The sequence below is a fragment of the Anopheles marshallii genome, chromosome 3 (genome assembly GCF_943734725.1).
Source record: "Anopheles marshallii chromosome 3, idAnoMarsDA_429_01, whole genome shotgun sequence".
Lineage (NCBI taxonomy): Eukaryota > Metazoa > Arthropoda > Insecta > Diptera > Culicidae > Anopheles > Anopheles marshallii.
This window is the reverse complement of record NC_071327.1, coordinates 71,568,881-71,584,672: the sequence shown is the minus strand read 5'-3', so window position 1 is coordinate 71,584,672 and position 15,792 is coordinate 71,568,881. Positions and strand designations below refer to the sequence as shown.

Here is a 15,792-nt window from a genome sequence, read left to right as displayed (position 1 = left end):
CGTTCAGTGACAATGTTAGGTAAGTTGTGTGCTATTCGAAGGTCTGCCAGGAAGTGATGAGTTTGTGGGTGGTATCATCCGGAGATATGTTGAGTAGGGAGTAGACTGCAATGATTCTTCCGATTTAATGGGATTTTCCTGGATATTCGGATGTCTATGTCCCTGACTGTCGTCGTCGTCGTCTGGTTGGGTGTGATGGCCGTGTTCTGTCTGGTCCGTCTCCATCCGTCTGGAAAGTTTCATTTATTTTCTTCTGCCAAACTAATTCCACGCAATTGTGCGAGGGTGGAAAAAAGATTAAGCAAAGGGGGCAGAATTGATAAGTACATCCGGAAGGATATTTGCACGAAGCCGGCCCTCAAGGTTTTGTGTACGTGCGTGTGCGTGTTTGTGTGGCCGACGAGTATTTATGCGCTGTGCACGCGAGAACCGTTGGGAAAACGACGGAGTTGTGTAGTGAATTGCTGCTCCTGCCACTCTAAACCGTTTGGCCACAAGGGAGTGGAAATTTATTACATCTCTCTTGACCGTATTCAGACTGAAATATGGCCAAGAAAAAAACATGCTATGGCGTGTGGGTTGGGGGTTGTACGATATTGGTGGATTTAGGGGGGGGGGGGGGGGGGGGGGGTGGGGGGCGGAAGTCAAGCGAAGGTCTCCTTGCCACCCCCCCGCTTGCTTCTTCTGTCTGAATACTTTGGAGAATCCTTCAAGGGTTGGGAAAATTGATGATAGGGAAGTTTGTGCGGTGGTGTGCACTGTCAAGCATTATTTTCTTCCCGTTGGAGTTTGGAGCTGGCCATGTCCTGTGTGCACGTTTTGCGATGATGGTGCCAAATTGTTGTGTAATTTTGCCCACGGAACGCTCCCTCTCTCTCTCTCTCTCTTTCGCTTCAACCACATAATAAAATAGATGACGTGCAGTTGCTGTATTTTTCACAACAAAGTTTTAAGTTTGGAACTATTCCGTGGAAATGATTGCAAACATTTTCCACCCGTACCGCGCAACTTTCTCTCCCAAACCAAGTGCACGAGCCTGTTGGTTGTTTTTCCACCAACTTGCCATATAAAAACACTGTGTCTTTTTTCTTGTGGTTTCGTAATCGTCGTGGGATTGTTTGGGATGGGCAATGGAAACGAAATTGTCTCAAGTTCCTTCCCACCTTTTTTTTTGTGATTGTTGCGAATAAAGTATTGTTAAGCTCGGTGTCTGTTTTTCGGTCGCTTCCTTCTGTCTGTCGGTTTGAATTATATTTCCGAATCAAGTGGAACCGAATTTACAACAACACAACAAAAAGTTCACAACCCATCATCATCATCATCACGTTTCTTCAACATATCTCTCCCGCGGCCGCTGCGATCAGGGTAGAGGCAACTTTTGTCACAACTTTCGCTTCATTTGTACCACGATGGGTATTAAAACAAACTATCGTCTAGCCGTGGAAATTCACAACTGCCGTGAGAAATTGTTGCAATGTTGTTTTTAGGGAAGGACGGAAATAAGTATTTATTGTTCAAAATACCATTTTAAAATTTCCATCAACAGCAGCAAACAAATATCGCTAGATTTAAGTGTAGTAAAATGCAGCCATTGGGTTTTGGGGTTGACAAATTACTTTTAAATTTCGTTATGTTGTCGAGGCATGTTTGTTTCGAAATAATTTTTTTTTTTATTTGAAACTCTTCGTTTCGAAGGAAAAATTAAAAAAATCAACCCACTCACATACACACACGCACACATGTCTTGTCCAAAGCTGGGAAAGCGCCGCCACACGCACATGGGTTTTCTCCCACACGTTTCTTCCGGTTCCGGTTCGCTGCACAATGCACAGGGAAGTGCACAGAGATAATACGTATAGTTGTGTCTGTGTGTCTGTGTGGTCCAAGGTAGATAGCGGGAAGGGGAGGGCTTCTACATATTTACGCGGTAGAGGTGAAGGTTTCATTTAATTGCATCGCATTACTGTCCATAACCCCTATGGGAAAGAGAAGGGACCAGCTGCAGCAATTTCTCAGCGAGTATTGTGTATATTTATCCGTTCCAAGTGATTTTTTTTTTCGTTATATGTGCCGGTAATTTCTCACGCAGAGTGATTCTATTTTAGACGCGTTTTAACTTTACCTCCGTTTGATCTAATACACTGGAAGGTCTTGGATCGAATCTTAACTAGTTCAATCTTCCCGGTAGCAAGGATTTGAATATCTGTCTGCGCTAAAATATGACCCACATAGACATCTCGGTAGTTTTATGACAATGATAGAACAAAAAAACCATCGTTTAAACGTCAAAAATTGACATCCGAGGTCGGTTTTGATCGTTGTTCCCAAAAAAAGGGCAATATCTTATGGACATGTCTGCAAAAAACCTGAAATTTGATCGATACATCCACATTTATATGACGGATTTTGGAGTCTTTTAGTTGATTGTTTCATGTTTGCAAAATCAATAATTTTTTTTTACAAATATTCTTCTCGTATGACGTATACATGTCCATAATTACGCCACAAGATCCACTACCTTATGCAGTGAATAGGGAATTTCGTAGTGATGTCACACAGCTTTTTGTCACCATTCCAGCAGAGTAAAATTCCACTCACAACTCGCGTGACGTCTCCGCCGGACACGTCACACGCTCTCCAGTGTGGCGATAAATCTGCAGTTCGTAAGCGAAAGTGTTTCGGTTAAGCGAATTGAACAGGTCCATAATGCTGTTGGTTCCCTTTTCTCCACGGTTTGCCGGATGCCGGACTACGGCGACATGGGGTCGACCTTCAGATTCACGCACGTGCACAATCCCGAGACACATATATGACTCACGATCGCGCGCGAGCGATTCAACACTTTTTTTTTTTGCTGTGGTTGGATCCCCGGACTCTCGGGGAATTCCGTCGTTCTTGACCTAGTGCAACACAGCAGCAGCCAGCGCCGCATTGGAGATCAGCGTGAAGAAATTTCATGCAAAGATCGTTGAAAGCACATTTTTGTGCGGCTGCTTTGTATGTGTGTTTCTGTGTGTGGCGAACGCTGCTAAACGTATGAACCCAACGAAACGCTTGAAGCTCTCGCTCGCAAACGGTTACTTTTAATTTCTATCCTCCCGTTTCTCACTCGCCGCGCACTGTGGGATGCTCTTTGATAATGATCATCTTTTACACACACCGGGAGGTTGTTTTTTTGATCCTCGGTTTTATACCTACGCCGTTTGCTCTTGTGGGGGGGTTGCTTGCCCTTTTCTCGATCGGTGGTGGGGCTTGATATTCGATAGGCTTTTTGGTGGGCTTGTCGGGCTCTCCTCCCGCCGCCCAGGAGCTAATAGGTCGAGATCATCGTCGAGATCATCATAAAAGGATGAGAAACAGAAAAAAAAGGGTAGGATTACAATTAAAGCCCATCGCGAGAGAAGGTGGTCGAAGGCTGTGCTCGCGTGCGTGCCCGCGCGGTCGTCTACGATCTCGCGTCCGTGGCGTGGGTAGAGCCTCCGCTTAGTTAGGAAACTGTCGAAGAACGGCGCCCCGCGTGGTCAGTGAGGGGAGTGATGATGCAGAAGGGAGGCGAATTTTCACGCCCATTTTCTTCACCCTTTTCGAGAACCGCCTCGGTCCGCGATCAATCTCTCGCGCCCCTCAAATGGGTGTGTGTGTGCCTGTAGCGCCTGTTTTGCTACTCAATCCCAATCACTCAATCATGATGATCACACGATCGCGTTATAGGCGGCGTTGTATAGAAAGCAAGCGCGCGCGTGGCCTAATACTCTTGGGGGGAGGACGCTCTCTTGGACGCTTGATTTTATGAATGAACTAGTCGGTACTTTGCAACCGTTTTGTGGTCTGGGCTGGCCCACGTGGGCAGTTCGCGCCGTTGTTGTGGCCTTGGCGTTTCGTGCAGTAGACATCTGTCTGCCGGAACAACTCCACCGCACCGCGCAATGACTCAAGTGTAAAGTGGTGTGGGTCACTCTCCTTCAGTTTGCCCGGAGAACCCTTAATACCTGCGGAACCCAGGAAGTTTCCATATTAAGCTTGGGTGGTTGTTTGATTTAAACGCCAAATTAAGCAGCAAGCCCGCTGTTTAGCTGGCCCCAGTTTGCGTCCACTTAATGGGTGCCATTATTCATTCCACACTCCGGCACTGGTGGGTACTTTTTACGTCAGCAACAATTTCCACCCGCGCTTCCACTCCGCACCGGCGTTAATTTGATTTTCACCCGTTTGACACTGTCTGTTTGTTTGCAAATCATGTTTATAAATACTGTTGATCAAAAATATTTGAAAATGAGATTTTATTTCACATGGAAGTACTTTGGAGTTCTGATTGCTCCGTAACAAATCAAATCTCTCTAAGGTAGTTATCTCTCAAAGATAGCAATTCTTCCTTCAGATGAACATTTTTGACAGTCCTTCTATTTTCAATACATTTTATGTCTCTCAAAGCTGCCAAGGCCCCCCTAATATCACTTTGTCTAAGCTGTACATGATGTTAGTACACCAATGTTTCTCTAAGATGACCGTGTTTTGGTGTTTGCCAATGACAGCTCGCCTAACTCGTTTACAGAGTATGGTTGAAGACTTTTGCCATAAATAAATAGTATACCATCTAAGTGTTTTTTTTTGTTTCCCAAAGCTGCAAGTCTCTCTAAGATATCGGTCTCTTCAACTTGCAGGTTACAGAGTCTTCACTGTACGTCAACAGTATCAACATTCTCTTTTTTACGCTGGAAAGTTGAAAAGATCTCGTACCTACTATTTTTGGTTTTGATCGATAGAGGGAAGTTCCCATGCACAATGTTTTGATTTAGCATTCTTGCGCACTACTCTTAATTCTAAGTATCAAGAATTGATATTGGTACACTACTTCCTAGATATATAGCCTAAGTCTCAGGATACTAGATCTGGAACTACGTCCCAAAATTCGAAGAATGGTAACGGCCACTTACAAATTTCAAGAATTGCGGGCATCTTTGTTGGTTTTTTAGTTTTGAGTCTTCGAACTGAATGAATGAATCTGAATCTCTATTCTAAAGAGTTATGCATCATCCACGATTAGATTCTTGATTTGAATGACTCCTCACTAAAGATTCATATGAATGACTCTCCTCAAATGATTCATTTACTACAACACTAATGTAAAGTGATACATACTCAAGGCACATGCGGCAATATTCATAGACATATAATTTATCTCATCAGCCGAAAAACGGTTTAAAGATAATGATATGTGAATTAGTCATATTTAATAGTACATCAGTGCGGAAATTGAAGTAATCTTCTAGCGTTGGTTATATGTCTAGGAAGAAGCTCCTCTATAACACTGAGTGCCCTTGAAGAAGAATAGGCAAGAGTTTCAACTACGTTGTGCTCTGATTAATACACCTTTCTTTTTGGTTGTCTGTATTGGTGGTCGCATTTACGTTTCCAAAGTTCATAAACCAAACCAAAAAAAAACGACATCATTTCCACCCTTGCGAGATAGAGAGAGAGAGGAAGATATAGTGGTAGAGAAGTGTGGAAAACCGTAACCGGGCAAAAGTAAATAATGTTTTTGTTTTATATTCCTCATTAACGAAAAAAAAACACACACGCACACACACATAGCCAGAAACAACAACACGCAATGCACAAATTCCCGTTTGGGGCGCACGCTTCGTGTGCTTTCGCGCGCGCGTTGATTGATGCGCTTGGTTGCGGATGCACCTGTGTGTCGTGGAGAGATTGTTTTGTTTTGTATTTTTTTTTGTTTACCTTTACTTTTGCCGAATGAAGTATTGGAACATGGAGGCTTTTTTTTTTCGGGGGTGTTTTTCGGCCTCTGTCCCTCGGTTGTCTGGTCTGGCATTAAAATGGGTTTTATTTCGTTGCCTTTTTTAGTGGCAACAGTCACAAAACTGTTGCGGTTGTGTGTCGTACTGGAAACGCTAAGTAGACACGATACATTTTTCGATTGTAATAATTTCCCGTGCCGTAACTGCGTTTCAAGTGTGTGTGCTACTATTTACACGCAGTGGCATGAAAAGTACTGCGGAACGACACCTATTGTGTGATTTCGCATTGTACATTTGTCAGTTTTCTTTTTTGTTCTCCTCTACATTCGCTTCTTCTCCCGCTGCATATCGTGATAAACGTGTTGCATTCCATTACAGTTTTATCTCCCCCCGGGTATATACGGTTTTGTTGCGCTTGTTGGAAAATAATGCCCAAGCTTATGATCGCTAGTTTTCATCACACCAGATCTCTCGAGTCTCGCGCGCGCCGCGTTGTTGGTGGGATGCACTCCATTTACTGCGCGGCCACTTGCATTCTTTTGTGAGCGATGCATTTTGCTTCCACCTTTTTTTTTTTTGGTTGCGTGTTACGCTTTAGTTCCCATCAAATCCGGGCGTTTTGGGGAAGTGTGTGCGGCGGCGCCGTAGCTTTGGGGGTAATCACGTTTCATTACGATTAACATTTTTAATTTATGCTGCCACAACCGATGATTATGATGACCCCCAGAGCATTGCAACTGGTCAACCGATGGAGGTGGGTGGGGAGGGTAGTTAATTGCTTGCATCTTGCAGTGCATTTGCGCATGAGAATGTGTTCAATCTCGTCCCATTGCTATCCACCACCTCAACATGCTGCGATTTATTACGAATTGCAGCAGACACCTCCCAAAAGCTTCAATGTGGGTGGAGGTGTGTGTGCGCTTGTCGTCAATGTTCTCAACCGGGCCAGGCCCGGTGAGGCGTCTGCAAAGTTCACCGGAGATGTCATTGTAGGTTGAAGTGTTGTGTTGTGGCCTACCTTTTCCGGTGCGAGTTTTGGCGAACCGTCTGAGCATGTGGAGAGAAACACCAGGCGCCGTGGGGACAAGAAATTGAAGCAAACAAAAAAAAAAACCACCAGAGAAGTGCTTTTGTGAGTAGGAGATCGCAACATGACGCTGTGCGTTCATTGTCGTACTGTACGAATGATCAAAGATCGAAACGAAACGATTCTTCACTCGTCGTCCCCCACGACGGTCTGGTATAATATGGGGGTCGAGAAAGAGGAACCACTTTATAATAATGTGTGGGCCTATTCGTTGCTTTGGCATGGATGAATCATCCAACACGGGGACATGTTTTCCCATTTGTTTTCTTGGAAAATTGTTACCTTTTCCATGTGAGGTGTGCAACTAAAGCGCATATTTATTAAGGTGAGTATTTCGTTTTTTCTCCGACTTGATGAGGAAAAAACCTTTTACAATTGTGACTTTATTAATGTTATTATTATGTTTAAACTGTCGTTTAAAGTTTGCTGCCTTGTGCGTAAAATTGTTACACGCGTGGTAACAGCGTTCTCAAAACAAATGCCGAACGATGTGTAGTGTACTGATGGGAAAAAAATGTTACTCACATAACATTCAGTCGTTTTCCAATTAATTTAACTAATTTCCCACCATGGGTTGTTTTTATTTGGATTAAACGGGAATTAAATCATAAAAATTATGTCACCGTTTCTTTGTACCACATTTAAAAACTGGGCCACACCAAGCGGTCGTCCATTTCCCCCGTTAATCTTGGGCATGGGCAATTGGGACAGTTTTTCACTCAGCCATCATTAGCTTCATTCTTGTGTGGTGGTGTGCGATATGACCAGTAGTGAGCAGGAAAAAAGAGGGAAACAAGCTAATGACACACAACAGTTAAAGATGTGCTAATCAGTATCCAAATGCTGTCTTTCCCAGCTCATTTCTGTTTGTGTTCTAAGTGATAGCTGAACGAAATTAGCTTTATTCCATAGCCAATCGATTGTTAAAATAATTTTTGAATACAATTCCCACCCATTTCCCACCCCTACGGTATAAAGACGAAGGAGAATCTTGAAGCAAAGTAAAGGAAGGATCAGGCATAGGCATTTTTGCCTTACAATTTTTGATAATACGTTAAATATGTCGTCGAAATAACACTCCCAATTTGAAGTTTTTCTTTGTCGTTGTGCTCTATTTATGCCTCATACATTTCGGGTGTAAAATGTTCTGAATGGTTGTTTAAGATATTTAACGATTAAAAAACGGGCACAGCATGTACCTTTAATGGAGGTGAAAGGAAAAATGTAGCTAAGTAAAATTAATACCATCAGTTATCCCTTAATGTCTCTGCGGTAGTATCCCCCCCATGCACGGTTAATCCTGAGAAAAAGCGATTAAATGAAGGTGTATTGTTACACTTCGGTGGCCTCCCTCCCAGATGATGCCCTTCAGACAATGAATTCAAGGAGAAACTGGAACGCACACGAAGTCGGCGGCACCGGTGGCTGTTCTCGCTGTTTGGAGGCGTTGATGGAATATATTATTTCTTCTAGGTGGTGAGAGAATAATTCTAGGTTGCTTTCGGTGGTGTCCTTCGTGTTTCTACTGTTAACCTTCCCAGTCGTTTGCAGCATAATATTAGGTTTTATTATATTACAAATAAAGCTCCTACTCCTTCAAGTAGTGTAGCGCATTGCGTTCCTAATCGGAAGCGGGTCAACAGACCCGCAGATGGGAAGGAAAGGAAGACCCAACAGAGTTTGCTCTGTGAGATGTTAAAAAATGCAATACACTACACACCTGTCTGTCAGAGACCATTCTTCAACATTGGCATTCACGGTTGTTATTATCCGCAAGTGTGCGTTGCCGTGCGTTTCGATAAGTTAGGTCGCGCACGTGTGATGATAATGTATCAAATTATGCTGAAGTGGCACCGCCGTCTCGCCCGGGATACGTTTGACAGTCGAACGTGATCGAACGTAGACAAGCGACAAAATGATATGCTACAGGGGACCGGGCCAACAATTGCACCTGGTTCAAATTATCAACACGGTTCGAGTTTGTGTTGCGTTGTCCCCCGTGAAGTTTATGTATAATTATCTGTTTTTCTTTTTATTTTGTTACACTGAGCATGTCTTATTTTTGCTGTCGGTCCTCTCTCTGCACACAGGCTTTTCACACAGCAGACCAGGCTTTGCCCCGATGTTTCGATAATTGGTCGTAATTTGTGACCACCAAAACTCCACGAGCAGCGCCCCGCTTCGGCAAATCGAAGGCGCACCGAATCCGGAAGTTTGAAGTTCTGTTACGTTTTGGGAATCTCTTGATAAAGGTGAGCCGCGCGTTGTTTGATCTAGATAAGCGGAAGGCGCTCGGCTGGGTTAAATGGGAATTTCCTGTTCTACATTCCCGGAGGTTGTAGAAATGTAGGTTGTACGAATTTCTCACCTTTTCGTACCCGCCTTCGAAGTTGCGCGCATGACAGATGTGAGAAGTTGTCAGCTTTTCTGTTCTGTGGGTTGTCCAAAATTTCTCGGAGGAATTTGATAATTTCCTCAATTTGTCAAATGATGCTTTGCAGTGCGAGTTCCCGATGACAAAAGGCTGCTCCGAGCGAGTGATCTGTCGATCTTTTCCATCTGTTTTTCGACTCAAAATCGGAAATGATCGCGGAGGCTTGAGATACTTGGAATATGACCCTAACTCCATGAGTGTCTTAGCATTCGGTTTAGTATATCGAAGGTCGCGTGGATTAGATTTCAACAAAAAAGCATGTAATAGTATGCTTTAAAGCCAAAAATAAAGTATAAAAACCGTAAAAAGATGTTTAAAATAGGACAGAAAGATGGCATGACGCTGATTCACTGTAACAAGTGCAGAGAGACGCCTATTGCTAATTGATTAAATCCTTAAGTTTACGAAGCATTTAACTCTACCAGGTCATCCTTCTGGTTCGGATCGAGAAGACGGCACGCCCTGGTAGACACGCGGGAGCAGCTGAATGAGAGAATTATTATGTGCGGAAAATCTCTCCGCTTACGTTTGATAGCTCCAATTATAGGCTTTGTTTATCTCGCCCCGTAGGTTGAGGTAGTTAATAATAGCCGGTAAAGAAAATAAACTATTCCAGCGGTGGCGTGAAGAGGGGGCATGGTGCGCGCGGTGCACATTTCCTGGCACACTCTGTAAGCAAAGGCAAATGTGAGTCTGTGTCTGCATGAGGAAGGTGCACGCTCTCACTGCAACAGAAGTAGCAGGTATTAATGGAAGCGCGTAAGTGCATACCTTTTTACCCCAACATTGCTGATCAGCTGAATTGTGACTATATCTGTGTGGTTGGTCAAGCCACAGATGCTGTGCTGTCTTTCGAACCCGTCGAGGGATGTGTGAGCGAAGTCTAACTCACCCTCTCTCCCCCTGATCATTAATCAGACCTAGACGGCGGCGTGCGCGCGTCGTGTGTGCTGTGTGTAGGTGTGAGATGATATGAACCATGTAAATATTGTAGACACATGTGTGGATTTGATCTTTCAATTGGTTATTTATTTTGGCCATTTTTATGGGGATATACACCGCGCCAACGGATCGCGGGGGGATGGTGGAAGATAGACGGTTTATTCTTTATATGCCTACAGTACTTCTTTCGCTTTCTTCCACTGACAATGACACAACATTGGATTTTATAAATTTGTTAGTCATTACGAAGAATTGCAGACATTACTAAATCCTAAATGCTTATTCTAACCACAAGGCTACAAGATTAAATATGCACCAACTTCTTTATTCCAAAATTTCGTCATTTCTTCAATGTGTTTTCGTGTTCAATTTTACGCAATCCACCATTATTGCAGCTACTGCACGGGGGCGTCCCCCCTCTATGTGTGGGTACGGAAGGAAAGATAACCCAATTTGCAATTAATTTCAAGAATTCCTTTTTTGGGCTGCCTTCGCACTAAAATACAACATCACCTGCGAAAGAAAGAAGGAAGGATGGGGGATGGCACGATTAGAGAGAACATGTTGCGGGTGTCGCTCGCTCCAACCGGCCCCACAACACCCTGCGGCATGTAGATACGCGCGATTTCTTTGCTTCCGATCGCATTTGCAGACACAGTGTACAGCGCGGACACGATATCACGGACGCGCGTTGGCCCCCGCCGCATGTACGTTTTGTGAGTAAGAACGAAACTCACAATGCGGAAAGATCATAAAAAAAAATATTTAAATTCAACATTACCGAAAGGAGAAACAGAGAATGCAGGAGCTCTGTGGAGACAGTGTCCAGCCGCCATCGAACTCGGTGGTTGATCTTTCGCCTGTGCAAAGGAGATGGGTGGATGTGTGGTGTGTGGTGTAAATAACCGAAAGCATTCTCGAGTTCGCAGCGTATGTAAACCAACTCTTACTCTTGCGTGTTTCTAAAGGCGCCGCTACTGCTGCATTTTTCCTTCTTTGTTTTCCTGCCGGCTTTACTCATTTCACCGTACACACTTCATTTTGGGTTCGAATGTTGCACGGCCTTACTCTCTACCCAACGCGCGCGAAGGACGACGCCGCCTTGTTACCCATCAGCTGTCAAATGTGCATGATATTAAAGGGATTCGGAGCCTTATTTTTACCCACTGCCGCCTACAGACTTTCTGAATTTTTTGTCCTTTCTTTTTGCCCCCCTCCCCCCATCCTTTTGGACATGGACGCGGGAGTGTCGTCTCCTCACACATATATCGCCCCCGTTGAAATGCAGTTTCTCATCAAAACTACTCTCCCCCCTGGTCGTCCTGTTTTGAGTGCTTTGAATTATTACTGTTTGATAATAGTGGGTCGTTGGCTTTTCGCTTGCCTTTGCGACGACGCTTGGTGTTTCGTGCGGTGAGTGGTATAGTGGAGACGTTTAGGAAGACTTGTCACTATTCGGTAATAGAGGGAACATTATTTGTCTGCTGACGAAAGACGACGGCGGAAGAGGTTTATGTGCTGATGGAAGAGCAAAGGAGAGTGGGAACATCGTTGGCCCATTGCGCGCTAATGACCGTTTTGCATGCACAGGACCTGAAGAGACAATTTGGAAGGAAGCGAGGAACACGTGGACATGGCGGAAAATGTGGGATATCCACATTCCTATCCACCCCGCTCGTGAAAGTTGTGGCATAAATGGATGTGAAGAAAAAGGAAATTAAAAGGGGGACAGTACGTGTGTCATTTGATTGATTTTAATGAAATGACTCAATGCAGACTTAATTTCAGAAGACTTAGAATTTGGTCTAAGTGAAACAACTCAAATTATAGCATTGATATTATTGAAGTTCTCATTAATTTACTACCATCATATCCTTGCAGCATTGCTTAAACACTTTATTAAGCCTTTGTCCCAATGTAGTAAAGGTGCTAGTGTGCGTGTGTTTTTCAGACCGCTTTGAAACAGCGAGTTGTAGCGATGTAAGGAATGCGGTCCTCTTGTGCGCCATCAATCATTATCTCGCGATGATCGTGTGTTCTCCCCGGCTACCGGATCAGCATCGGGGCCCGCGCGGTGGTACACACCCGAACCAGAGCGGTTGAGTGCGATCTGTAGTTATTTCTTGTTCGTGTCCTCCCCACTGCATATCGTTCCGTTTTTGCTCCTGTGTTCATTGGAGGCGTACAACCAACCTTTAAAATAGCAAGTGGTCAATATTGCCATAATTTTCTTGTTCGTACATCGTCATCATGAAGGCAATATCGTAAATTGCATGTTAGGAAGATATGTTCATCGCTAACGTTTTGGAAGTGTTCCGGACCTGCTCTTGGATGGTGACCGTTTTAAAGGAAAAGAGTATTCCGGCACTTCATTTATGGATATAAATATGAAGACTATTCTTCTATTTGGTGAATGTTTGATAAACTCCGGGCAGGTTGTTATTAATGAATAGTGATTAGATATGCTGCAAGAATTCTGCAGAGGAGTAACTTTAGAACTCCGTGAAACTTCCTTAGTATTTCTCCGGAACTTCGCTAGAATTCCGTTAAAATTCTGCATCAATTTTCTGAGATTTTCTTGTAGATATCGCTAGAATTTCGTCAGAATCCAGCCTCAGTACAAACGGACGCCAGAAGGTAGTCTATTGCAAAGTACATAAACTTTGGAACATTAATTTAAAGAACACCTACATATCTTCAATGGGTGGAAAGAGCTTCTATACCTCTACAAAAAAAAATTCTACAAATCTTCGTTTGTGTGGAGGAAGAAAGTAAGAAAACGATCCCAAATGCCAAATTGTGTATCACGAAGTGTGCGACTCCGGTCGCGTAAATCTCAACCACTAGGCAGAATAACAATGGCAGAACGGATTATTTTCTTCCTGAGTCCCTCTCTCTCTCTCTTGCGACAGGTTGGGTGAGTGCGGCAGTGGTTCGAAATAAACTAAAATAATCTAGTAAATCGCACTTTTTTTTTAGAGCAAGCGCGTCTACCGGGAGGGGTTGTTGTAGTTCCCCCGTTGTCCAAATGGAATCGAAAAACTTGTTTAGGGGATTGACATTTAGGGTGATGATGTCACGGGCCCGCGTCGTTCGTCGTGACCGGTGATCTTTGTCTCGTTTCTTAACACGCACCGTGTAATTTTTGGTTTTGCGAAGATGTTGTTGGATGTGTGTTTTCAATGTGCATGGGCGCCGCAAATTGCAAGGTGTGTACCCGCCGCCCGGCTAGAATTTATAGAGAGAGTCGCGTTCTTTTTGGGGTCAATAAACGCGCACCGGCAGCAGTACTACTTCCCCCCGGGGGTAAACGATTATGATCAGTCTCGTGTGTCGTGTGGCTTGTGGGGGGAAACGTAACGCTACGCAAAAGCATTATCTCATTCATCATTTTACTTAGCTTTAGCATTTTTTCTTATGACATATGAGTGTGCCAGTGTGTATGTTGTTGGTGTGTGGGAGCATATTTTTCCCGCCGATGACGATTGTTTTTCCCATTCTGCCACTGTTATGGATATCATCCTGTGTTTTTATAGTTCGTTTATCCTCAGCCATTCGCCGCCAGCGCGGACAAAAATGACACAGTTATTTGTGGAGAAATTCTTGATCCCTGTAGTCTGTTTTTGTTGTGGCTATCATCCCCTGTGACAATAAGAGCACAACAACAGAGGTTAATATTTTAATTGCTTTAATTTATACTTTCTCTAAAATTGTGTGAAATCTTGTGCGCCTGTGTACTCTGGGGGTTTACTCCGCTACTAGTAAAGCTGCTTCGTTTCCAAGTGTTTTGTCCATTGTGGGATGAAAGTGGTGAGAAAAGTGAGGGCACGAGATATGATAAGGAGAAAAAAAAAACAAGGCCAATGGTGTGCTAAACGACGATCTTACTCGCCGATGTTTGTGCGTCCTACTACACGTGGGAAATAGAAAATTTTCTATGCGTGCGCACACCCGGGAGAGACGCCGCGGATGTTTGTGTTTCTCCAGACAATCAATCTAATCAGCGATTGTATTCCTTCTTCTTTCCGTCTTCTTTTCCATCGCAGATGAGCGGCAAGCGTTCACGTAGCTTCAAGTGTGCAGTACATCATCGCGATCGTGAGGTTTGTTCCGAGAACGATTTTCATCTGATATTTGAGGATCCACCACTATTCCGCAGGTAAGCGAAAGGGAGAAAATGCACGTACCATCCACCAACACCACCACCACCGCAAAAAACAGCATCTTTTGAAGCACATAAGGATCGAGCACAAACTTGGGTGTGGGTGGTGTTTTTTTTGCCTGATCGTTGGATTGAATCGAATCATCGTAATGCGTCGTTGTGAACGAGCGCTTGGTGACACACACACACACACACACACTTATGCTAATTCGAACAAAAAGCTTTGATTTAATTTTATATTTTCCTTTTTTTCTTTCTCCCCGTTGTTCTCTCTACCTTACAGAATGGTGCACGTAATTGCAATGGAAGTGCTCCCCGAGGAGCGGGATCGGAAATATTATGCAGACAATTATTCATGCTGTCCGCCTCCGTTATTTGTGATACTAGTTACAATCGTCGAGGTATGTATCATTTCTTTCCCTACCAATGCATTCCAGCAGGCAGGTTTGGGAGAACGCAGCAGAACATGGAGCGGGAGAGCGAGGGGGGGGGGTGGTGCACATATATGCGATTAGGGGGGAAGAAACGATTACAAGATCGCAGATCTCCACATTCTTCTGCTATGTTCGAGTGTCGCGCAATAGCAACATTAAGTCAATGTTTTTGTATTCATTTAAAAAATCACTGCCTTCAAAATGGGTTCGTCGCTTAGTAACTCGATGCAATCTTTTGTTTGTTTATTTTTATAGTGTAGAGAGTGTGCATTAATATAGATACGGAACGGGTTTCTTTTGGTAAATTTGATACTGCTGATGAATTAAACCCTGTTTTAAAAATTCAAATTGTCAAAAATATTCCTTCTCTTTGCAAGAATTACTTCAACCGCACCTTATTTGCTGTCAGTTGTGTGTTACCGGTGTTTGTTTTTCTCACGTTCCAGTTGTGTAGGCACAGCTCACAGTGCTCTTTACTGTCGAACGCAATGGGATTTCATCGTACGGCTTAAATTAGCATCACACAATTAACAATCGGTTCCATTCATCGTTGCATCTCTTCCCCCATGTTTGATTTTTGATGGTGTCAAACCACTTTGTCGGAAGTGTTTTACTGTATTAAAAATAATTCGACCTACTGCTGTAGTATTTATTGCCTTGTGCATAGTTGTCGATAAATCTATAAACATTCTGGCCGTCTTGCTTATTAAAATCTTATGCATGTTTTATGTCACTCTCTGGTATATATGCTGTATGACGCGTGCCTTCCGCTCATGAGCAGGCATACTGTTTGGAAAACGACAACCGGATGTTGTCACTCTTTCCTGTCGTTTTTGTTTCCATTCCCTTTTGTTCCGACGGTACCATTCATCATCGGATGGCGCTGTTGAAGCATGCTGATCGAAATCCTATAAAGGTTTTAGTGCATAGCGGGCGAGCGAGCGCGCGCGCGCGAGACCACGTTCAAATTCCGA

General features: G+C 43.8%; 1 protein-coding gene across 1 annotated transcript in view; it reads left to right on the top strand.

The window, feature by feature from the left end:
- The window catches only part of LOC128715948 (protein rhomboid), a 37,310-nt gene that overhangs the window by 15,782 nt on the left and 5,736 nt on the right, over nucleotides 1-15,792 (top strand). Inside the window, exons 4-5 of the mRNA XM_053810872.1 lie at nucleotides 14,269-14,381; nucleotides 14,668-14,785. Of these exons, the coding sequence (XP_053666847.1) occupies nucleotides 14,269-14,381; nucleotides 14,668-14,785 (231 nt within the window). The remainder of the gene's footprint in view (nucleotides 1-14,268; nucleotides 14,382-14,667; nucleotides 14,786-15,792) is intronic.